Source organism: Macrobrachium rosenbergii, chromosome 5 (genome assembly GCF_040412425.1).
Source record: "Macrobrachium rosenbergii isolate ZJJX-2024 chromosome 5, ASM4041242v1, whole genome shotgun sequence".
NCBI classification, from domain to species: Eukaryota; Metazoa; Arthropoda; class Malacostraca; order Decapoda; family Palaemonidae; genus Macrobrachium; species Macrobrachium rosenbergii.
Window position 1 is genome coordinate 24,128,464 of NC_089745.1, and position 26,380 is coordinate 24,154,843.

Here is a 26,380-nt window from a genome sequence, read left to right on the forward strand (position 1 = left end):
TATCGTGCCAAATGAAACAATATTATTGCACCTAAGCAGCACACCATGTATGAAAAACAAAATTGGCTCAAAAAAACTTACAGGAGTAAATAAAGAAACATCGACATGTACCCAAAATATAAAAAAAAGACGAGTTGTTTAGTGAACTATTTAAAAAGACCCCTAATGCAACTCAGTGCATCGTATAAAAATTATTCTCCTGCTCCTCGTCCCATGCGAAGCAAGTGAGAACAGAGCCATTAATAGCGTCTGATCCTGAGTTAGATCCTATAGAGCCCCGTAATCCTCTATTGTGTGGGATCCGAGCTCATTACAGGCAGGGCGGTGAGGGTCACCTAATCAGTGGAGTCACCGAAGCTACATCACTTTGGGCGACTTCGATCGGGAGGAATTTATAGGGGAGCGAGCACAATGCGGCCATATATCTGTGTTGAGGATATTAGAGCAAGCTAAGGCTGGCTCATTCACCGTCCGAACAACATATTGATAACTGGCTACGGTCCCTCTCCCCGTACCATTTACAACACTCAGCCTTCCCTCTTTTATTATTTTACTCATCCTATTAACCTTCACCCCCAACACGCGTTCGATACAAACTGTTGATAGCCACGCTAGGCCACAACACTGAAGGACAGGGAGAGTTGCTTGAAATAATAATTTTGTAAACAATATGATTTGCTGTAAAGAATGTTCAAATTTTATTCTTTATTTTTTTAGTATCATAACTGAGTCATCAACGAATAAAAATTGTTCAATCTGGAACTCTTAGCTGAAAACTGAACATTTACTGGAAACTTATATCAAGAGTCACCAATACTCAATACAAAAATGTGTAAGCATTTAAAAATCTATTTTTTCCAGTAAAATTACATAATTTGTAAACCCCCTGACCCTCAGGCCTAATTTCACCAGTTGCCTCATACTGTTATATAATACATTTGCCCTTTTCTCAGTCTTTGAGTTATAAATCGGTGATGTAAAAGGTTTTAAAAGCATCCTGTAGCTGAGGGAGATTTTATATGTAAAAAAAATCACTGTGGCTTTTATATACTTAAGAAGCTTTCGGATTTACTTAATTTCATTTAGTATACAGTAAATTCTGAAAGTAGGGGTTGAAATTATTATTAGATATAACAATAAGGAAAAGTCAACATTATGACTTTCCAATAGTAGTAAAAAAGTATTTCAATACACTTCAACTATCTTTTCATTTTGTTTCATATTAATTCGACGGACCGGAATACACAGGTAACCGTAAAATAATAATAAATCAATTAGAAATCAATACTTTAAAAACTCAAGCTCGTAAGGGTGAACGATGGAACAAAATTATGATTCGTCGCTAAATAAATAAAAAAAAACACACACACACACACACTACACTACAAAGTATAAACCGTAAGATCGAAAATATTGGTGGTGGAAGTTCTCAAAACAGAAAAATCAAAAGGCACGCAAATTAAATGATCTTGGAATACGCAGGTAAATCGGTTCTAAAACGAAAGGAAAGAGAAAGGGGATCTAAGCTTTTTTTCTCTCTCTTCCAAAGACTAGAGCCTCTAATGAAGCAGACAAGTTAATGCTTAAGTGATTAAGTAGGGCATTAGACAAGGAGAACTATCTCTTTACATATAAATTTGTTCTTTAACGTTGTTTATCTATATGTTCTTGCGTCTCTAGTTTCTTCAGTCACTCTAGTACGTATCTAACACTTACATTTTTTTAATAATCTCCAGCTCCCTCGATTTATATCTAGCGTATTTAGGTGAAAAATCGTGATTCAAAACACCGGATAGTGTTCCTCTGGAAGATAGCTTTAAAATTTTCAAGACAAGAAGAACTGGATACACATAGCAACAAATCGGTCAGTCAGAAAGGAAACAGGCCAGTTAGTCCTTCCTTGTCATTCCTCAACTATCGATAACGCAGCCATTTTGAAAACGACTCATCAGCACTGATATTGCCACCTTTTACACTCGACGTTCCTACAATAATCTTCGCAACAATAGAATACTGAGAAAGACTCGAATAGTTTCCGTTCCTCTAATTACAAAGTGTCGGTGTTGTGATTACGCGATTAATCCTGGAATCTTGGGGGCTTCGTGTCTGAGGGATGATGCAGTTAAGAACAAATGGAGACAAAAGCAAGATCTAATAGAGACAGAAGCGGGGGCAGGCTCTGCAAATACAGATCGGGTAAAATGCTGGATCAAAGGAAGAAAATAAACAAAGGAAAAGATCATTTCCAAAAGGGAGAATCAAACGATTGCAGACCAAGGACAAGCTTAGCAATAGTATTTTTCTCAAGTGAAAAGGTCGATGGGGCGATTGACTAAAATGTCATTATTTTATTCAATCCGTCAGAGATGGGAGACAAAGATGGAAACTCCCTAATACTTTGAAAGCATATTGCATAATCTGATATATTTGAACTCGTGTACAAAGTTCTGAGTAACCGAAACATCTAAAATATTGACAGTAAAGTGAGGATGAATTTATTTTCGAATAGCAATGAATCACTGTTTTTCCTTACCCAACCTCCTACCTAGACGTTCCAAGTCTCTTGCCAATCTTTTGACACCTTCTTTGCTTCACCTATTTCGTGACTCACCTCTTCTCTCATCCCAACATCACCTGTTATATTTACTCCCTTAAAAACTATATGCGTCTACTACTTCCATGCTTCCTTTATTCGTACTAACACTGCCTCATCTTTCTGGTTTCCATTTACTCTTATAAACATACTCTTCCTCACATTTATTCTCAATTTCCTTCTTTTGCAAACACTTTTCTGCGCTTTTCCAAGTTTCTGTAGTTTGGAATGTACAGAAATTTGCATGTCTGATGTTTTGGTGTTTCATGCTGTAAAATTTCGTGTCCTTTTGCTGGACAAAATAATTTTGTGATTGTAGAATCTGTTCTTAAATTTAACTTTGTTAACAGGGAGAAAGTAATTGCTAAATTAAATCTATGATCCAATATCCCTTTGTTCAGGCACTCATGCTTGAAAGTCAATAATAACTGTCTAAATACTTCAATGTGGTTTTTCTGAAATCAGTCTTTGCCACCTCATGAAAATTTGTTGTATTTTCTATGCATTGCATCACAAACCATTAATGAAGAAAGTATAGCAAGTGCTATTGCTTATCATTTCTTATGACTTATTTGTGATTTAGCACTCTCGTAAACAACATATTTTCAGATTTACGATATTGTGTGTTACTATGTTAGGCCTTTGAAATGAAAACTGAAATAACTGTGATCATTAACTGTCTTGTCGTACAAAAAAATCAAGACTGATGAAGAACTGTGTTCATTGCAAAACTACAGAATAAACCATTACTTTTACCGTGATCACACGCGAAATACAGCGTGGTTAAGAAAAGGTCATTGAACTCTGTGAAATCGATGGAAGAATATTGATGTTGCGGGACGAAATTTGTACTGAAGTGTGTTCTGTAGTAATGGGCTGTCGAGTGTTTTATGCTTAACCTGAAGATTTTAACTGTAATTTTATCCTTGTCCCATTATTAATCTTGTAGCGTATAATAATTCATTTTTGCCCAATCACAGTATTCAACATTTTTATAATTTTGTTTCTTTGACATTCAGGTATTTAACTGCCATTCAGTTATATTTTACTTGTTCTTTTTCGTTTTATTTTCATTCATCTATTCGCCATTTTTTAGTCACTACTTAATCTATTATGTCTGTAGTATATTCTCGTTGATTTTACGCAGAAAAGTGTACATATTGTGACCCTTTTTGCCTATCATCATCTCTATTTTTGAGCGTTGGTGTTAACACTATTGCACTTCACAGCAGGTGGTTTAGTTCTCAAAAAATTTTATTGTAGTGAAGAAAAGAAATGTGAAACACACTGTTAATACCTAAATTAGAATTGATTTTGAGTAAAACCAACAGCTATAATACATAAACTATTATTCATACCTTCTACTGTGTTCCATATCCATGTCCATTCCAAAACCCAAGCTACCATAACGTTAATTTAATATCCTTTGTGCAATAGCCAATGAATTCATTCTTTTATATATTTTTTTAAAATATTCCATATAGTAAAACTCGTGAGACGTAAAATAATGTAAAAATAACTGCACGAAATAATATCAATAACTGTGTTTTACAATTGGTTACGGCGGAGAGTTTTTATTTTCTTCATGCGTTTTAAAATCGAAACTGGAAACCACAGCCCACTAATCTACCGCGATGAAAAGAATAAGAAATGTATTTCTTACTAACAAACTAAGTGCTACGTTCTTTTTCCGTGAAACGAAATGTTATATGGGGAACGGACGAAAAGAATCACATGATCAATGCCTTCGGCAGGTAAAGCTATGAGGAGGTTCCTTCCTCACTTGCTACTCAATATATTATTTATTTCTATCTGTATTCTTGTATTAAAAAAAGATTGTTCTTTCCTACAGAATGTCATTCTGTCTTATATGATCAATTTTATTACTGATGCACAGCACACTTCCTGCTATAACGAGAGGGTTGAAAACCCCTGGGGAGAGGCTAATGTGAAAGAGCAACAGATTTTCTTAGCGCATAAAATTATAAATAAACTAGATTGGCTAAATTATGGAACTAGAAACAAACCGAAAAACATTATGGGGTCGTCTCCACCTGTCTTGCTTGAAGAGGCAGCCATGATAAAGTCTTCCATTCACAGATCAATGAATTTTTCATCAATGAAACGGAGGTAAACTAAAAGGCTTAAAAGTTAGTGCAGTTAGGGGCTGAAGGGACGCTGCAAACGCCATCCAGTAGTACCTACACTGCACCATGTGAGGTGCACTGACAGCACAATACCACCAGGAGGGTTGGCGGTCTGGTGCTGATCTATAATTTTTGTGCTTATTAGCTCTTTTCTTTCAGATGTTTACCTAAACGAGTTATCATACCAGTCACACCAGAGGGGGAAACACCTACCAGACACCCAACGCCCACCCAATCAACCCCCAATGTCCAGGCCAAGAGGATCACAAGTGTCTGGAATATGACGCAATGGTATCAACACTCGACCTTGTAACTAAATTCATTCACTTTTTTAGTTCTTAGTAAATGACCGCTGGAGCGCAAGTCGAAAAGTCTTAAGACAAAATCATCATAACAAAATATCTTTATTTGACCAAAAGACGCCTACTATACCAGTTATACGTTGATGAAAACAAGGTTATAAGGCGCATACAAAAGCCCCTATACAAATTAAATGCCGTAGCAACATCTATCATATTCAATAATAATAATAAGTGACCCGTGCCCCAATGGAAATCTGAGGCCTTAGAGTGCAACGTTAACGACATTTTGTTGGAGTCAGATACAATAATGTGCATTCAGTAAGCTAATTTCCTATCATTCAGTTTGTATTAAGTGCATGTTAAGTTGCAGTGCCATATCCATTATAATCACGACCACTCGACACCAAATAATGGACTTCGAATGGGAGCGGAATGGCGCTCCTCTTACGTTCGAACCGTTATGAATCAGTAACATTTAAAAGGACCTAACAATAAAAGTACAGAAAATTTTGCAATTTTGAACCTCAGATATAGACACAGAAATAAATATTCTTAAATAAAAGAAAATCTCATATAGCAGATCAACAGAAGGAAATGAGAAATCTAAAGGTAAAAAATTGTTCTTGGTTTACTTAGTGAACGATTTTCATCCCTGTTTGATAAATAAGATTATAAAATTTCCTGTAAACATAACACTGACGTTTGAGGAAGAGCACCTAATGTAAAATCAGTGGCTGTTTACTGCCCACGATTCCTTAAAGCGTCGAACTTCCCCTTGGCTTCAGTTTTTCTTCAATTAGCATAGCCTTTTTTTTAAAGAGTCTATCGATTCTCTGAAGGTTAGACACAATGTTTTCCTTTCCTTACACTTGCTTACCGTCATGTCAGCTTTCACACACAAAATGTAAACGTAAGCCAAAAAAATATACTAGGAACTTTTCAAGGAGGTCAGCAACAGGTAGGAAGAAAATTGATCGCGTTAAGTTATAATACAATGAGTAATATGATATTATTTTTCCATATCTGATGAAAAAATAGGCAACCGACACTGTAGCTGCCAGAATGTATTCAAGTTTGCAGTCAACGTTTCCCACGGTAACCAAAGCTGAAGTTACTATAATAGTGCGAGGAAAAAATATAGATCCATACAACCCCCCTCCGCCCTCTTCCCCACAAAAAAGCAAAAGCCACGCCCTCTCACCCATACAGACGCGATAAGTGAGGATAGCTCTCTCTGTTCACTGCTTGTCTTTCCCCTTTAAAATGATGCTATGATGCATCTCTTCCCAAGTGACCTAAATCAAAGTCATCCCACGCTTTTCACGACAGGAAAAATAAGCTAAATTAAAAAGGGATTAAAAAGTAATGTTCACGTCTATGGGGTCCTTTGTTTCAAATGTTGCAATGGTTTATTTATCATGAAGAGAGGTGTGACTCATGAAGGGGTAAAGCTGCTGGCAAATAACCTTGCGGATGAACCTGGATTTTCATTGCCCGGTATGTTTTTTCCTGTAGCCTACATATAAAAGCATGACGTCTTTAAGAGCAATAATCTGGAGAGAGAGAGAGAATGTTCTTATTGAGAAACTTAACCAGACCAAGAAGTAAAAAATTCTAGCTCTTACGGGGATATTAAGAATGGTTTGTTCAACCCTTCATTTTCTAAGTATATAACAACTTTAAATAAAATTCAGACAGGATAAACTGTAAATTTGGAAATTCTGACAAAATTTCCATGAGGGATTTGAGACTGAGACTTGACTTTGTCTGTTAGTTTGAATTTTCTGTACCTTACAGGCATAATATCCAAGGGTCAAGTTAAGGCAAAATACTCGTACCCAATCATTTTATAAATAGCGGCACAAAATCCGGATAGGGTTACCTCAAGGCTATCATGTTGGGTTTCTCAAGTATTTTGACCTCGGATATTATTATTCACATGAGGAAGTCTGCGCCCTCTGAGTGTTCCCAGGCTTGTAATTAGATACAACTTTGTTCGATCGTAATGCTTGACTGTTTGCTATTAGTTACCTTTTATACAGGGAAGACTGATAGAAAACCGTCTCATTTTATAAACTTTATATGGAATATGAGTCGAGTCTATTGTCCAAATAGCCTTAATATGTGGAAAGATTATTATTATTATTATTATTATTATTACTACTATTATTACTATTATTATTATTATTACTTACTACTTCTACGTTTCTGTGGACTGCTATATATGTGCAAATTCTTGAAATGTCATCCTTTCCTTGACTCCTCTGATCTACTAATACTCAGGACTAGACAAAATTAAAGTGCTGAGATCTGGAGGATAATTTAGCTCTTGACCTTTGAGGCATTTTTCTTTCTGTTCCTCTGATTTTTTTTTCCAGAAACATGACAGTTATGTTTAATTCTACTGCATTCATTTTATTAGTAAGTAACTTTGTTCAATAATTGCGTTTTTGCTAATTTTTTTTATAATGTGTGCGTGCTTGTGTGTGTGTGTGTGTGAGAGAGAGAGAGAGAGAGAGAGAGAGAGAGAGAGAGAGAGAGAGAGAGAGAGAGAGAGCGTTCTTATTGAGTAGCTTAACCAGATCAAGGAGTAAACAAACCTCAGCTCATACGGTGATAACAAGAATTTTGTTCAACTCTACACTTATTTAGTAAATAACAATTTACAACAATTAAGACAAGATAAACTGTAACTTGAAAAATTCTGACAAAACTTCCATAAGGGATTTGTGACTTGACTTTATCTGTTAGCTGACATTTTCTATGCATTAGAGGCACAGTGTTGTATTTGTCACTAAATATATAAGGGTCAAAAGTTAAGACAAAATACTCCAGTGTTCAATTATTTTATATGTGCTGCTGCAAATTGCGGAGGTGATTAGTGTTGGGATTTATTATGACCTTAATAACGCCAAACGATAACTATCTGGAATGGCTATAGATCGGTGCAACCTTTTCATCAACCTTATTTATTTTACGTCTTTTTATGTTTTAAAAGAATAAAGGTTATTATAAGTAAGAACTAACAAAAGCAGAAAGGAATTCCAAAGCCTTGATGTAGAAAAGAAAAGATGTCACTGACCCGTGCCATAAATAGATTTACTTTTCTGAGCACTGACCCACCACGCTGAGAGAGAGAGAGAGAGAGAGAGAGAGAGAGAGAGAGAGAGAGAGAGAGAGAGAGAGAGAGAGGGTGCATGCCTCGTATAACACATTTTCTTTGTTCCCGCTCCAAAGAAAATGGTTCAGGGTTAACTGCGTCAAAGATAGAAAGATAGAACGTTCCTTTCATAGCAACGTAATCTTCTCTCGTTACTTTAACAACTATGGAAACTCGTTATTTAGACTATAAGCAATTATAAAAGGTCTATACCTTACCTAACTTCACTTATGACACAAGCAAAAGTTGTTGCTACATACCGCTGACAAACATTTACGTAACTCCAAAACCAGGTGTGTATATATATATATATATATATATATATATATATATATATATATATATATATATATATATATATATATATATATATATATATATATATGTGTGTGTGTGTGTGTGTGTGTGTGTACGTGTGTTACTTTTTATTATTAAAATTGTGGGCGCTTAAAAAGATTATTACCAGTGGCGTAGCTAGGAGTCTGTCAGTGGGTGAGCACCTAAGGGGCACAGCTGAATATTGGGGGCCACTAGGCCTTGGAGGAATAATAAGATTATTCCTTCAAGCACTAGGCATTCTGAAGCCATATGAGAAGGGTATTAGAGCACATTCTCAGACCAGCGGTAGATATTCAGGCATTATACAGGTATCTGTGATTCTGTTATATTGTGTCAAGTAAAACGGAGATGTACAAAAATCAGGTACATTATAATTATACGTCATTACAGATATGAAACTGAAAAACATAACGTGAGCTATGCAAAACACATTAATTCCTGTGCGTATAGAAATTGTAAAACACAAGCATGGAAAAACAAGAAAAAAAAAAAAAAAGACTTTTTACAAGTCTATTATGTAATAGGTACTCTTGATCAAAAATTAAATGGATGAACGAAATAATATATATATATATAATATATATATATATATATATATATATATATATATATATATATATATATATATATATACATATATATATATATATATATATATATATATATATATATATATATATATATTGAAAGTATCAAAATTTGAAAAAATTGTTTGCTATACATTGTGTGTGATGAAGCAGTAGACTACTGCGACATGACTCATTTTAACAATATTCTCCTATTCCCGTGATTTTCTGCAAACCTATCTACAAATTCCCCTAAATCTAGTCTTTTAACTCGCATACTTTCAATTGATAACACAGCAAGATTACTTAATCTGTCATTGCCCATTTCATTTCTGAGAATAGTTTTAATTAATTTCAGAGCAGAGAAGTTTCTCGCTGCTGAAGCTGACGACACAGGTAACACTACAGAAATTTTGGCTAGTCTGCAGAGTTCAGGAAATTCCTCCTCATATGGATTAAGAATTTTCAGTAAGCTTAACAATGATTTAGGCCTTTCAGTGTCACTTACGTCCTTACAGCGTCTTTCTAACATGCGTTTTGCTGAGTAGCCTACAGCTCATGTTTGAGATCTTCAGTGTTAGCATTATAGGCATGAATAAGTCGACACATTTTCTCGAAAGATAAGAATTCCGTACTTTGTGGGTTAAGTGACTGTAATGCTTTCTAAGTGTGCAGGTTTCATTAATGAACCGCCTTTTCATTTTTGACAACAAATGGTCTACAATAGGGTAAAAAAAAAAAGTGAATTCGTGCTGAATCCTTAACACCGAGGTCAAATGTGTGCTTCCTGACTGTTTTCCAATAGAATCAACAACAACAAACTCCTGCAATTTTGTAGAAATTCTACATTTCCTTGATGGTCTACACTCTGAAGTATCAAAAGCATGAGCTGTTGAACTCTTCTCCACCTCATCCCACAAAGGATTAAAAGAAGTTGGATCTAAATGCATCTCTTCAAGCTGAACTGTTACAGTTTCAATTAATTCTACAGCTTTTACCAAGTCAAGGTTAGCTGACTATAGGAAATTTGATAACTGTTTTATCTTACCAAGATTATGTCATGATAACTAACCTCATAGCAAAATGAGCATTTATTTGGCATATCAGTCCTCTTGCATCAAAAGCCCTATCTGCACTGAAGTCATCAGCTAAATCTTCTAGAACACGTACCACAGCAGACAACCTATCTCTGATTACTTTGCAAGCATCATACCTGCAAGCCCATCGGGTATCTGAAAGTCGCTTTAGCTCTCTTGTTTGCTCATTGGGATACAGTTCCTTTTGTACATCTATCCACTTTGTATGGGCATAAGAACCACTAATGAATACATACAGTTTTTCCAACAATGAGAAAAATTGTGAAGCGTCAGGTAAAGATTTGATGACATCGACAAGAACTAGATTTAGACGATGGGCATGACAGTGTACACAGGAAGCAAATGGTGCCTCTTGTTTTATGCGTACTGCAACTCCTTTGTGTCTGCCACTCATAACTGAGGCACCATCATAACCTTGACCAACTAAATTGGTCTTGAAATCAATTTCATGACTTTTTAGAACATTAAGTATTTCGTGAGTTAGTGCATTTGCATCAGGTTAAAAAGCAGATTTAAAGTCTAAGAAACTCTCATAGGGATTTTTTTGTAATAGTACCTGATAATGAGGGGTAATTGTTCTGTTTTAGATACATACTTAGTTTCATCAACTATTATGGAGAAAAATTTGGCTTCCTTCACTTCATTTACAATTTCTGTCCTAATCATCTCAGCTAAAATACAAATCATTTCATTTTGTATCTCTGAGCATATGTACTTGGCATTTTTTGGTCCACCCTCTAACCGATCTTTTACAGTTGGATCATGACTGGCAACCAATTTTAAAATTTGCCTGACATTGCCTGGGTTGTCAGTCTCTTCTCCTTCTCTATGCCCTCTTGCGCCAGTTTCTGTGTACAAGTAACCAAAGCTATTTGCCATAATGACTTTATTAAGTGACGATTTTCTGTAATTTTCTTCTTGAAACTATCTCCCATTAACTGCCTCACAGAGGTGTCATGATCCTTCATTTTCTTGTATTCACCCCAAGCAACCATTGCATCACTATGATAGGCTGCATGAATATGCTTTGCTAGCCCTCCTCCCTTTCCACTTGAATGTTTCCAATCTCAGTACCCTGTAATGGTGAGGGATTTTTCAACATTCACATTAGGCAGTGCAGAATGTCGACAAGCAAAACAAAAACTATCAATACTCTGAGAATATTCAAGCCATGGAAATGTAGCATACCATTCCTGGAGAAAGGAGCGGTGTTTGCTTCCGTATACAGTAACGTCTGAGGGTATTTTTCAAGTTTAGGTTGTGCTGGACCCGACGATGGCGTAACCGATAAATCCATTGGCACTGCCGGTGACGAACGTGCCTCTGACACATTTAGTAACAAAATTAAATGAGCATACATTTAAGAGATATATGATGTTGATTCCAAACTGAGGGAAAATATTTATTATATTTGAAGGTATTTCGTCAATAGAGATGCCTTAGTGGGCCCGTGGCCGGGCACCTGGGTGGGCACAGGATTCTCGTGGCTGGGCACGTGCCCGCCCACGCCCACCCTTAGCTACGCTGATTATTGCCTTAACTAACTTCACTTAGGACAAAAGGAAAAGTTGTTGCTACAATCCGCTGATAAACATATACGGTAATTTTCCTAAACCGGATATATATTTTATATTCAGTACACACACACACACACATATACACACACACATACACACATACACACACACATATATATATATATATGATATATGGTTTAGAAAAGTTACTGTTAATATATATTATATATATAGATACATATATACAGTATATATATATATATATATATATATATATATATATATATATATATATATATATATGATATAGTTTATAAGTTACACATATATATTATATATATAGATACATATATACAGTATATTATATATATATATATATATATATATATATATATATATAGAGAGAGAGAGAGAGAGAGAGAGAGAGAGAGAGAGAGAGAGAGAGAGAGAGAGAGAGGGAGAGAGGGGAAACGAAATGGTAGTCAAGTATAGCACCTCAGAAAATCTGATGAGCCTCAAAATGACTACAGATAAAAAAAACACTTGGATAAAACGGTCATCAAACTTAGAGCGTTTGCTTAGTTCAGCATCAACACCCGGTCTGAAAATATCCACATTTTTAATGTTCAAATAAGAGTGAAATTTTCCTCAAATATTTATTGCTTTTCTCTGTTTGGCCGATTATTACCTAAATCAATACACTGCTTTTTTTTTTTTTTTTTTTTTACTAATTTACTTGTGCAACATACCCTTGCAAAATGTTGACCCTGACCAAGTTCTCTGTCTTCAAAACTTTGCAGTATTTCTCACGCTTGCGATAGGTAATGCAGTCATTGTCTTTTTTCTCTCTCCGTCAAAATAACTCGAGATAAATACTGGTATATAGCCTACACGATTTAGACTGTCATATTTTTCTAGTATTTTTGGTCTTTCTTTTACCCCTGACATCATTTATGCAGTACTCTTAGTTTTTCTGTTGCCTCTGACATCATTCATTAGGGGTTCTTGCTCTTTCTTTCGCCTTTTGCATAATTTTTCCAGTATTCTTAGTCTTTCTTTTAACTCTGGCATCATCCCTCCAGTACTCTTAGTCTTTCTTTTTACCTCGACATCATTCATTCAGAATTCTTGGTCTTTTTTCCACCTCTGATATCATTCCTCCAGTACTTTTCGTCTTTCTTTTACCTCTGATATCATTCGTTCAGAATTCTTGGACCTTCTTTACCTCTGATATCTTTCATCCGGTACTCTTACTCTTTCTTTTACCTCTGGCATCATTCATTCACGATTCTTAGCCTTTCTTTTCAGTCTGACATCATTCACCCAGTAGTCTTAGTCTTTCTTTTACCTTTGACATAATTAATTCAGGATTCTTGGTCTTTCTTTTACCTCTGCCATCATTCATTCAGTATTCTTAGCCTTTCTTTTACCTTTGACATCATTCCTTCAGGATTCTTAGTGTTTATTTTCCCTCTGACATCATTCAACCAGTACTCTTGGTCTTTCTGTTACCTCTGACATCATTCACTCAGAACTCTTGGTGTTTCTTTCACCTCTGACATAATTCATTCAAGGCTCTTCGCCTTTCTTTTACGTCTGGCATCATTAATTCAGGAATAATGGCCTTTATTTTACCTCTAACATCTTTCATTCAGTGCTCTTGGTCTTTCTTGTATCCTCAACATCGTTCATTATGTACTCTTGGTCTTTCTTCTACCTCTGACATCATTTATTTACTATTCTTAGTCTTTCTTTTGCTTATAGTCCTTAAAACATCATTTCCTCTCTTTTAAAGCCTGCCAATTTTTTTTTTTATAATTCTCCCATTATTACTACAAGTCTTTGGGTCATAAGTGACAGCAACCCCCATTAGTAGCCTTGAATTATATCATATAGTAAAACAGCTCCTGGTCTTCAGTTATCTAGTGCATGGAAAGAGTAACTGAGCAATTCCAATTTTCTCCTTCAGGTAAGAAGCATGCCCACTTTAATCAGTCAGTTTTCTTTGGAAAACTTAAATGAAATCAGTCTCTTGGTGATGAAAATTTCCAGTCTTTTACTAAAAAAAAGTTTTTCTTACGGGCAGAAAGCTAGGACATACTCTTAAAAAAACTACCCTTCATGAACTTCCACTTTACAGTTAATTCTCTTCTTGGCAGTTCCAAAAATCGTAAACTGACCATTTCACCCTGGGCTAAACCCCCCAACCCCCATCCCCTTCCCAAGGATATTTTTACTTCAGGTCCTAAGACCAATGAAGACCATCGAAGACCAATGAAGCATCATGCCTGCAATCCTTGGAGATATTTTGTGTGAAATGGCTCAAGTACTTCAATGCCCCTTAAAACAAAATTACTTTCAGTTGCAGCATATACCATTTCTCTACTAAGCTTTTTCTAGTTCACACCGATTCGCTGAAAGGAAACATCTCAACGTTTTCTTAATACAGTTCTGTTTGCGTAACTTAAAGTTTTATAAAAACAGTCTAAACTCTATTCAAATGCCTTGATTTTAACTCTCGTCTTTAGAGTTGGCAGCAAGAATTCCACAAAGTAAGGTTTTCCGGGGAGGAAATCCAGTTATCCTCTACTGGAAACTCAGTAGAATAATTTCGGGTTGTTCATAAATTTCTCGAGCGTTCAACATGACTGCTGAATGAACTTTAAAGCTTTACGCTTAATCTCTATAAACCTACGTCTAGCTTTTTATATAACAGCTTTATACTAATTGCATTTCTTTGCTGATAGCACCTCTCCCCCTATTTCTTTAGAAATATGCTCCTAATAATTCTTTCTTTGATCCATTCTTTTCCCCTTCTCAATCAGTGACTTACACTATAACTACCCACTTTTGTATGCTGTTGCATATGATTCAGAACCTCTTTTTTTCGTCTCTTAGCGAACCTTTGCTGTATCAAAGTTTCCATAATAGACTTTTCTTGGTTTAAGAACTCATCTAGATTTATGACATTAATAAGAGCGTTAGCAAAATCATTGCTTACAAGACAACCATCCGTTTCCATCTCTATTCTCCTTTCTGATTTTTAACCCAGGTTTATCACACGCCATTCATTCCTTCTTCTCTAACGATATTTTAAGTGTTCATATGTTTTGAGGAATGTTTCTAAAAAGTCATAGGTTTTATTTTGGAGTCTTAAAATGTTTTACACCATCATAATGTTTTAGTCTCGTTTAACATAATACGGCCATGCTTGAAATTTCAAAATCATGTATGGATTATTTCCTTTCATGCCGTTACTTTCGTTTGAGATCCTCTTTCTTAAAGTACTATTTTTACAAAAGGTACTCGGACCCTGGAGGCAAGAATATGTTCTTGAGGCAAGAATTATGTTCTTACAGGCATCAGCTCCTCCCACACCAACCCCCTTCCCCAACCAAGGCAGGTCGATATTGGTCAGTCTAAGGCTTGATGACAATTTCCTTCCTTTTACATATATCATAAAACTTATTCTGTGACTTTGCTTCACCTGTTTCTCTTAATATTTTCCTGAGATGAGGGTTTACTGTTTTTTTTTTCTGCCATCTTGCTTTCACCTTTAATGTTACAGAACTGGCCTCAATGACGGTACTTTGGTGACACTTTGTACACCCCTAAAGCAGAAGAAATACAACAATTACAAAGTAACAAGCTAGCCGTTACCCTTTCACAAGCTACATAATATCTTCAGTCTTAGGTATAGTGGTTTTAAATGTATGTAATATGTGTGAATGTGAGTTTCAGCTGCTACTGGAAATAACTCAACAAAATAACACTGATGGGTCGTAAGTCTCAGCTTAATTCTTTGCACTGCAAGGCCTTCTAACGCACCAAAGAATTAATCACATTCATTATAAAAAAATTCCAACTCGAATTACAGTATTTCACTAACCTCACAATCTGCCAGATTTTCACAATTCTCATAAAATGTCACATCACCATGAACACTATTTATTTCTCAATCAATTTACAAACTGGCCCATACACATGGCTTTATATATTCTTTGATAAAATGTCTTGAAATGATTTACTTCCAATCACCCCCTACTGCAGTATGAAGTTCTTGCATTTTCTCAGAATGCCCGTCTTAGGAAAAATTATCCCTTTATCCGTCACTAAAACTTACAAATGTTTCAACCTTCCCAGTTAACATTCCACTGTTAAAGAAAAATAAAAACTTGCCCGACAGGGTGATTGCAACCTGCACGGATTTACTGTCCTAAGTTTAGTCGGTCTTATGTTATTTCAAATTTAGAAGATGGAATATATAGCGCTTTCTTAACTTAGCGTTGCTGCAATGGCTAGCTGCGAGATTATTAATCACTTAAAATTTTATTCTGGAAAATACTTCTTGTGGGTATAGCAGCATAACTTTGGTAATCTGACTTTTCAGCGTGGGAAGGGCTACTATTTCTAAATGATCCTAGTTTAATGGCGAAAGTTTGTAACTGAACTCGAATCAGTAAAAATCAGCGCTAATATAGAACTACAGCCTTCACGTCCATTTAGGTTACCCGTTTGGTGAAAAATACTTGTAATTAAAGAAGAACATAAACCAACAGATGAAAGATAATCTGGGAATAGGATATTAACAATACCACACACTTTTTGAATTGTTATAACAACAAAATACAAAACACAGAGGTAATCACATGGAAACCATATTACGGACAACAAAAGAATATTTACAAAACATCTGAATTAAATGGATAAGTTTGAAACAATTACAAACGTTTGATAAAATTCCATATAAAATAGTAAGCATACTACTTGGAGTTCCTTCCACAAAAATAAAACTTTTGTAGTAAGCATGCAACGAGTATGTAGTAAGGGCACGAACGAAAAGGTTTTCAAAGTTAACATCATACAATGTCAAGTTATCACCTAGGATAGCAGAAATTAGATTTGAACTTAATATCATAAAAATGTGAAGACATTTAAGGTCTCGTTCTTATTACAAATATCTTTGTATTGTCTTTGTAAACCTTTTCAATAGTGCTTGACCTAATATACTTATTTAAAATGGACTAGAGATAAACCACTGAAAATTATTATAGATTATTAGAAACTGCTTGCAGTCAACTTTTGACCTTTTATTTCCAATCCCACTTCAACCACTTCTTGAATTTGTCGAAAATACCCTTAAATGATTTCTTGGGCTTTTTAGGTCGGCTTTGTGATGACACTGGAATGTATGAGACCGCATTATATCCGCCTCCATATCCACCAACAGCACCTCCATAACCATAGCTACTTCCATAACCTCCTCCTCCACCATAGCCCCCTCCATAACCACCTCCTACTCCACCTCCAGTGGCACCAAAACCCCCAAAACCTCCCCCCAGATGAGCACCTACAGAACCCCCACCATAACCTCCTCCTCCGTGATGTTCAAAACCGCCTCCTCCTCCATGGTGATCAAAGCCTCCCACTCCTCCATGGTGTTCAAAACCTCCACCTCCGTGGTGATCAAAGCCTCCTCCTCCAAGATGGACTCCTCCAGAACCTCCTCCATAGCCACCTCCTCCTCCTCCATGATGATCGAAACCACCTCCACCTCCTCCATGGTGATCAAATCCACCTCCACCTCCTCCATGGTGATCAAAACCTCCTCCATGGTGATCAAAACCTCCTCCAAAATGGCCCCCTCCAGATCCTCCTCCATAGCCACCTGCTCCTCCCCATGATGATCAAAACCACCTCCACCTCCTCCATGGTGATCAAATCCACCTCCACCTCCTCCATGGTGATCAAAACCTCCTCCTCCAAAATGGTCCCCTCCAGATCCTCCTCCATAACCACCTCCTCCTCCTCCGTGGTGATCAAAACCACCCCCACCACCTCCGTGGTGATCAAAACCACCCCCACCTCCTCCATGGTGATCAAAACCACCTCCACCTCCTCCATGATGGCTGCCTCCATGGACATCGTGTCCATGGTGTACACAAGCAGTGTCCCCCCCATGGCCATGGTCCCCATGATCATCTAAATGGATTACATCAAAAGTAGAACTAACAGAACCACCTGCACTGTGGCCAACAGAAAATGATTCTCCAGATGGTGCTATGGGAGCACTGTAAGAGGACCCAATGGATTCAGGACCTCCAAATGAAGAACTTGGAACAGATGGCGTCCCAAAAGAACTTGGAACAGGAGCCCCTCCAAAGGATGAACCAGAAATTGCTGGTGCTCCATAAGAAGAACTAGGGGTAGGCAGATTACCTAATGGTATATCAGGTCCAAGTGCTGCATATGAACTGCCAATTTCAGGTGCTCCAAATGAAGAGTCAAAAGTTGATGGTACTCCAAGTGATGAATCAAATGCTGAGGGTGCTCCATATGAAGAAGAAGGTACTGAAGGTGTTCCGTATGAAGAAGATGGAACTGTAGGAACTCCAATGGAGGAACCAAGACTTGATCCTCCGAAGGCACTGGCAACACTTCCTGGTGCTCCATATGATGAGCTTGGAAGATCAGGAACCGGTGATGCTATAACACCACCAATGACACCATCTGTACCACCAGAAAATCCTCCAAAACCTCCTACTCCACCTCCAACACCACCTACTCCACCTCCAACACCAACAGACCCCCACCATAACTTCCACTTCCTCCTAAAACCCCTCCCCCACCACTGACATGAGCACTTTCTCCAAATCCTACATTTATTCCACCAATGCCAAGACCCCCTCCTCCATGAACAGAACTGCCTCCATAGCCTACTCCACTTCCTCCAGTAGTATGCCCAATACCTCCATGTCCAAAGTCTCCTCCACCGACAAAAGCATCCGCATAACTACTCCCTCCTCCAACAGATAAACTGCTTCCAAACCCTCCTCCCGTTCCATGAGAACCTCCATAACTACTTCCTCCACTTATACCAAATCCACTACCACCTAGTCCTCCTCCAACAGCCAGAGAACTGGATCCATCATACCCTCCTTTTCCAGTTGAAATCCCACCTGCAACGGATATTCCTCCACTACTAACTCCAAATCCTGCACCTTTTCCAATAGCTATGCCACCACCTCCTCCACCTACATTAGCTAAACCACTTCCATACCCTCCTCCAACTCCTTTTCCAGCTAATATTCCTCCTCCTAAACCTCCACCTCCAACACCAATGGAACTACTTCCATACCCTCCTCCCCCACCTTTGCCAACTAGTACCCCTCCTCCTAAGCCTCCTCCACCAACACCAATGGCACTGCTTCCGAACCCTCCTCCCCCACCTTTGCCAACTAATACCTCTCCACCTAAGCCTCCTCCACCAACACCAATGGAACTGCTCCCGTACCCTCCTCCCCCACCTTTGCCAACTAATGCCCCTCCACCTAAGCCTCCTCCACCAACACCAATGGAATTGCTTCCAAACCCTCCTGCCCCACCTTTGCCAACTAATACCTCTCCACCTAAGCCTCCTCCACCAACACCAATGGAACTGGTTCCATACCCTCCTCCCCCACCTTTGCCAACTAATACCTCTCCACCTAAGCCTCCTCCACCAACACCAATGGAGCTACTTCCATATCCTCCTGCCCCACCTTTGCCAACTGATAACCCTCCTCCTAGGCCTCCTCCTCCCACACCAAAAGAACTACTTCCAAACCCTCCTCCCCCACCTTTTCCAATTGATATATCACCTTGTAAGCCTCCTCCTCCTCCTACAACACCAATAGAACCACCTCCATATCCTCCTCCTCCACTTTTTCCACTAGATATCACACCTCCTAAGCCTCCTCCTCCAAGACCACCAGACACCCCTCCAAATCCCACTCCAGAGCTCACTCCTAATCCACCTCCATACCCTCCTCCACTACCTCCAAGCCCTCCAGTTCCACCAAGACTATGGGACAAACCAGATCCTAAACTTCCCCCATTGATACCTACAGACTCACCATAGCCTCCACCACCACCAACTATACCATTCCCTCCAAGTCCTACTCCTGCACTAACAGCTGCACTGTCTGCATATCCAACACCCTTTCCTAGAGATACTCCACTTCCAAATCCTCCTACTCCTCCCCCACTCCCTACAAAAATATCTCCTCCTCCAACTCCTCCCAGTCCTACTCCTGCACTAACAGCTGCACTGTCTGCATATCCAACACCCTTTCCTAGAGATACTCCACTTCCAAATCCTCCAACTCCTCCCCCACTCCCTACAAAAATGTCTCCTCCTCCTCCTCCTCCCAGTCCTACTCCTGCACTAACCCCTGCACTGTCTGCATATCCAACACCCTTTCCTAGAGATACTCCACTTCCAAATCCTCCTACTCCTCCCCCACTCCCTACAAAAATGTCTCCTCCTCCTCCTCCTCCTCCCAGTCCTACTCCTGCACTAACCCCTGCACTGTCTGCATATCCAACACCCTTTCCTAGAGATACTCCACTTCCAAATCCTCCTACTCCTCCCCACTCCCTACAAAAATGTCTCCTCCTCCTCCTCCTCCCAGTCCTACTCCTCCTAACCCCTGCACTGTCTGCATATCCAACAAGAGATACTCCACTCCAAATCCTCCTACTCCTCCCCACTCCTACAAAAATGTCTCCTCCTCCTCCTCCTCCTCCCAGTCCTACTCCTGTACTAACCCCTGCACTGTCTGCATATCCAACACCCTTTCCTAGAGATACTCCACTTCCAAATCCTCCTACTCCTCCCCCACTCCCTACAAAAATGTCTCCTCCTCCTCCTCCTCCCAGTCCTACTCCTGTACTAACCCCTGCACTGTCTGCATATCCAACACCCTTTCCTAGAGATACTCCACTTCCAAATCCTCCTACTCCTCCCCCACTCCCTACAAAAATGTCTCCTCCTCCTCCTCCTCCCAGTCCTACTCCTGCACTAACAGCTGCACTGTCTGCATAGCCATCACCCTTTCCTAGGGATATTCCACTTCCAAGTCCTCCTACTCCTCCCCCACTCCCAACAAAAATATCTCCTCCTCCTCCTCCCCCCAGTCCTACTCCTGCACTAACAGCTGCACTGTCTGCATAGCCATCACCCTTTCCTAGGGATACTCCACTTCCAAATCCTCCTACTCCTCCCCCACTCCCAGCAAAAATATCTCCGCCTCCTCCTCCCAGTCCTACTCCTGCACTAACAGCTGCACTTCCTGCATATCCATCACCCTTTCCATGGGATACGCCACTTCCAAACCCTCCTATTCCTCCCCCACCCCCAACTAAAATATCTCCTGCATAGCCTCCTCCTCCTCCTCCTCCACCTCCCAGTCCTACTCCTGCACTGGCAGCTGCACCGCCTGCATATCCATCATCCTTTCCAAGAGAAACTCCACTTCCAAATCCTCCTGCACCTCCCCCACTCCCACCTAACACATCTCCTCCATAGCCTCCTCCTATTCCTCCTCCTCCTCCTACTCCTCCTCCTCCAACACCATTGCTACCTGCAATAGTAATAATTATTCCTCCTGCATTATAGGACTGACTTGGTCCTGTTGGTATGCTAAAGGACTGGCTAAAAGAACCTGATGGAGCATTATATGGCTGACTTGGAGTAAATGTGGCTGCTCCAGACGCTTCACCACCGAGAACGCTTCCGGTTCCTGAAGCAAAGGAACCAAGGCTTCCCGCAGTGCTGCCTGTTGGGGCAGTATATCCTGGACCTGGGGTAGATATGGGTGTCTTGTATATGCTGGAAGGTGTGACAGCATCAGCTAAACCAAAACTGACGACGTTAGGACCACTGACTGTAGACCCATGAGGTGCAGTTGGTGCAAAATATGTTGAGGTAGGTTGTGGAATGTCCAGAGGAGGTCCGCTGAATCCCGTACTTAGCTGACCAGTCGACTGCTGGAATGCCTCCAAGGGTAAAGGCTGAACAGGGAGAGATTGATCTCCAGGTAAGCTGTACAGAGGGGGAGGAGGGATGTTCCCACTGTCAGCTGAAAAACAAGTTAATAATAATAATAGTTACAAAAATGCTGTCCCACTTAATTTTTTTCCCTGAATGAGTAAAATTAATAAGCATAATGAAGATAACCTGGTTGGTAAAAATATTAATTTGCCGTTAGGACAATATTGCTGTAGGAGGTAAAAGTACCTGTCGTAGTATTTAACAGTACTACAAAAAATTATGTAACAAACTTATAATAATGAAAATAAACTCGGATTTCAATCCGCAAATTAAGACAATATTCTCAAAAGAACCACCCTTAACATCTGCACAGCTTTGGTCCTAGTGCATCTTAAGGAGCTCCTTCGTAACAGAGCCCAAATAATACCTGTGACAGTTCCCTTCTATTCTTGTTCAAACATACTGACTCTTAAGGCATTAGATCGTCATTTAATCAGGAGAAACTCAAAAGATAAGCATTACATAGGTTGCCAAGGTTTCAAGAGCCTTAATTTCAATTAAAACTTACATTACTTTCTTCTGGGAAATTTTGTACTGAATCTAACATCATTCATCACATGGACAAATACACCAGCTGTTACATTTAATACAGTAAACACACACTTCGCCTCCCATTTCTAGCTTTCTGTTGGTACAGGTTAAGTATGCTCATAAGGCTATCCATCACCACCGACCTTGGCATTACAAAATAAGCATTAACATCTTATTGAAAGTTGCTCTTAGAAACCCGATCGGCGTTATGTTTATCGAAAGAGGTAATGTGGTGAATTGGTTAAAAGTCAGGCCTTTCATGTCAGTAATGAAAACACAATTAATCATGTGAATAGTGACAGTACAATCTAGACTATTAAAACAGATGAAAATAACTAACCTTTTCTTTTTTCTACTTTTGTTTCTTTTTCGGAGACCTTTTTCGTTGCTTCTTCGAGGGTTTCGCTAGTTGCCTTCACAACACGAATGTTTGATTCTGCACTGAAACACAGCGTTACCGTCCATAGTGCTATGACCTGGTAAAAAAAAAAAAAAATAAGCTGAGATTATCGGGTGCAAACATAGCCCCATAGAATATCCTTTACAAATAACAAACCGCAAACCTGGAAAAAAATTAGATCAACTCATGTCTCTCAATATTGCATTTTTCATCTGTCAAAAGAAGACTAAAACGTATGCAGAGAAACAGTTAAGCAAAGCCATCTATAACAGTCTTTGAGTGAAAATATCTCATGTAAACTGCAGAGGAAACTAAGCCCCTAAAAACCAAAATATCCATGCCTAAAAGGCAAAACTATTATCCAGCGATATTAGGGGCATCTAAATTTAGCAGTCTTACCCAGTGTTCTCTGCCCCTGGTCAACAAAAATAAGAGATTGTATCATTAACCTAGATTTCAACGTACCTAGTCGAAAAAAAAAAATAGAAAATCAAAAGACTGACGAATGACAAAGTATGTAATGATCTTCACATTGTTATTTTAAAAATTCCCGTGGTTACTAAAGCTACACAGAAGTAGATAACCCTGTTCATTTTTAAATCAGCGACTGAATGTCAGTGACATATCGTTCTGCCGATAAACTGTACTCTAAAGAAAGTCTCAGAGTTGTGTATGGTAATGCATCAAGTAGAAGTCCTGCAGAAGCGTTAAATCCATCTCCCACTACCATTACAAAATGATTTTCTTCCGAATGCATTAAGAGATGATACAAATGACCAAAAAGAGATTCTAAACCAGAATAATAATAATTAATAATAATAAGAATAATAATAATAATAATAATAATAATAATAATAATAATAATAATAATAATAAGGCATTTATCAGGGATAATACTATACGAATAATGATTTGGTAGTGACATATGACTGCCTCGTTCTAAAACCTAGAAAAATGTTGTAAAGATAAGTTCATGCCTGAATGTGAGCGGCAGAGTACAGTATTTTGTGATTCAATTAATTTCGTCTTGTCAGAAGAAACTTTGCCGTCACTTATCAAGAGAATTCCACTCCCAGTGATTTTCATTATTTGAACAGCTATGTTCAGTTCTTCACCATTAATCTCTTCGCATATCAAATATTTTAACAATTACGATAAATGATTTCTTAATCTCAACACATCTTTTTTTATAACAGGTTCTAATTTCCAAAAGAGTAAACGAAACAATTTTAACCTGTAAATTTCTATTCATCTCTCTCTCTCTCTCTCTCTCTCTCTCTCTCTCTCTCTCTAAGTGACCTATTACTCCTCCTCGCAACACTTAAATTAAATATTCTTATTCCCATATATCCTATTCAACGTTACAGTTATTTTTCCAACATTAGACATCACACCCGTGCACACATTCAGCAAATGACTGTCTGATTGACTTACTGTAAACCGGCGTTGCAACTACTAAAGTCATCCACAACAGAAATATGCTGATGGCTATATATCTAACCAAAAAACGACAGGGAAAATTTAAACGTAGCTATTTTTAACGAAATATTTATTGGATCAATACATATTCTATTAAAATAATACCGCCCGTACATTCATAAAATCATATATAGGGACTGGATCTATGCATGGGTGGCTATCCCACATTTTACACAGTGCCACATAGGAATGATTTTAAAGCTCTCTGAACACTTACTGGATTTTTCTTACTTATTCTCCAACTTTATGTATGCCTGTAAATATGTCTGACAATTCTATATATTTATTTTTATTCTCTATTCACATGTAAGCCCTCTATTCCCAACTTCCTTGGAGGCTTGAGTTATTTAAATAATATTTGGTCTTTTAGACTAACAATAACAGCTTAATATAAGAAAATACTGTTACAGCACCGCAGTAAAATTATCCTGATAAATAACATTTATAAGTAATGGATGCAGCTTGAATTATTATCATAATACTCATCATCATCATAACGCCTCCAGTAATCGTCGATTACAGAAACAAGAATTAGTACTTGAAAGCCTTCTTGTACATAAAGACTGAAAAAAGTAAAACCAAAATATCACGTAAAGCCCCGCAAGATAGAATAGGATAATATCTCTACATCTGATTGCACAATGGAATGAATCGGGAAAACCCAGGGAGATGCGAAAAGTAGAAGCAATACCGGGTCCGAGCGAACCTGTGAGCTACATACAAACGGGATGCCTACACTGAGCTGACTGGCAATACCAGAAATAAGACAGAGTTGCCGGCTAGTGAAATATAAATGTACGCCAATCCGGATTACTTTGGAAAGCAAATATTTACGGGCATGTACCCTGGGTTTTAATCTGTATAATTTCGTGGCAGAATGATTTATAGATCAAGTAAACATCGAGAAAGACAAAAGATCAAAATATACTCGGCTTCTTTGTCCCGTTTTTCCCACGGAGTGGATCAGTTCATTTCTCACGCGGGAGAGACGGAAAACAGCATCGCGTAACAGACCTCTACGCACACGAGGAGATCGAGCTTTTTTCCATTTGTTTCTTTCTTTTCTGTGTTGCACAGCAAAGGCGGTGGTGTTGGACCCATGCAAATTCAAAAGATTTTCAGATAAAAAGTTGATACTAACAATTCCTCTTACTGTGCCTGAGGATGTGAACATGTTGCACTCGGCTTCTTTGTATGCCATTGCGGAGACTCTCTCTCTCTCTCTCTCCTCCACCGATGCTTGCATACATACGGTGAACATGCACGCTAAATGCATCCTTTTATGTATCAGATGTTCATTTTTATTTAGCGCTGCAATATAGGAAAATGGCACAAGGCACCCTATCAGAGTTCACTTTTCTAAAATAACTCCGCACAATTTATATAGACAAAACAAAACATATCGATGGAATTTATCTCTTATTTTTACAATCTTAAAACAATGATCAAACTCCAAGCGCAACAGGATCGAAAAAAGGTGACATTCTACAACAGTGGAACAACCAGAGACATAGAGATAAACACTTTTATGGACAGGAACGCATTGACACAGTGAGAGAGACCCAGCATGACAAAGAGCTCGTAAAAAGCCAAAGACCTGAGGTCACGTCCAACGGGGGACATCAAAGTGCAGCAAAGGTGACAGAAAAGGCATCCAAAGGTCATCAAATGTCATAAAGAAAAGAAATGAAAATTCGTGACAATAATAATGATAATAATAATAATAATAATAATAATAATAATAATAATTATTATTTTTATTATTATTATTACTTTTACAGCTAAGAAATATACATCCAAGTACAATCCGCCCACTAAAAAACTCCCTAATTCATCCAAATAGGATTCATGCTCTCCGTGAAAAAAAAACAAAAAACATGAGGAAGTAGATTCATCTAAGTTTGTCGCGTTGAGAAAAGAATTCAAATAATATTTCCCAGTTAGATCTACAAACTTAAATGTCCAATTCCCTGTCCCACATTCTCTGTGTCACGTTTTACAGTCATAAAACTTATCTGTAGGAACAATTTCTTGGAAGAACTCTTTCAACATAAGTACATCTATACATATGTTTAGATATCTCCAGGTGGCAGTTACAGAAACCAAACAGATCACATAGCTATTAATCGAGACAGAAAAAGAACACTGAGGAATGCTAGGAGTTACAGAGAAGCATGTGTCGGCCGTAGTCATCAACTTGTCGTTGCCACAGTAACGTTGAAATTGAATGCACACCCTAAGAAAGTTGACAGAGCAGCTAGATTTAATACAGTAATAAAGGTTCTTGAGGTTGAACATCAAGTGGCTTTCGCAACTAAATATCAAAACTGATTTGCAGTTTTAGAAACCACCTGCTATTATACTCACCATAATGC

General features: G+C 38.2%; 1 protein-coding gene across 1 annotated transcript in view; it reads right to left on the bottom strand.

Moving 5' to 3' along the window:
- Positions 1-17,071: 17,071 nt before the first annotated feature.
- Positions 17,072-26,380, bottom strand: part of LOC136838899 (WAG22 antigen-like) — a 342,430-nt gene continuing 333,121 nt past the window's right edge. Inside the window, exons 4-6 of the mRNA XM_067104592.1 lie at positions 22,467-22,602; positions 18,315-21,623; positions 17,072-18,231 (exon numbers count right to left, since the gene is read on the bottom strand). Of these exons, the coding sequence (XP_066960693.1) occupies positions 17,072-18,231; positions 18,315-21,623; positions 22,467-22,602 (4,605 nt within the window). The remainder of the gene's footprint in view (positions 18,232-18,314; positions 21,624-22,466; positions 22,603-26,380) is intronic.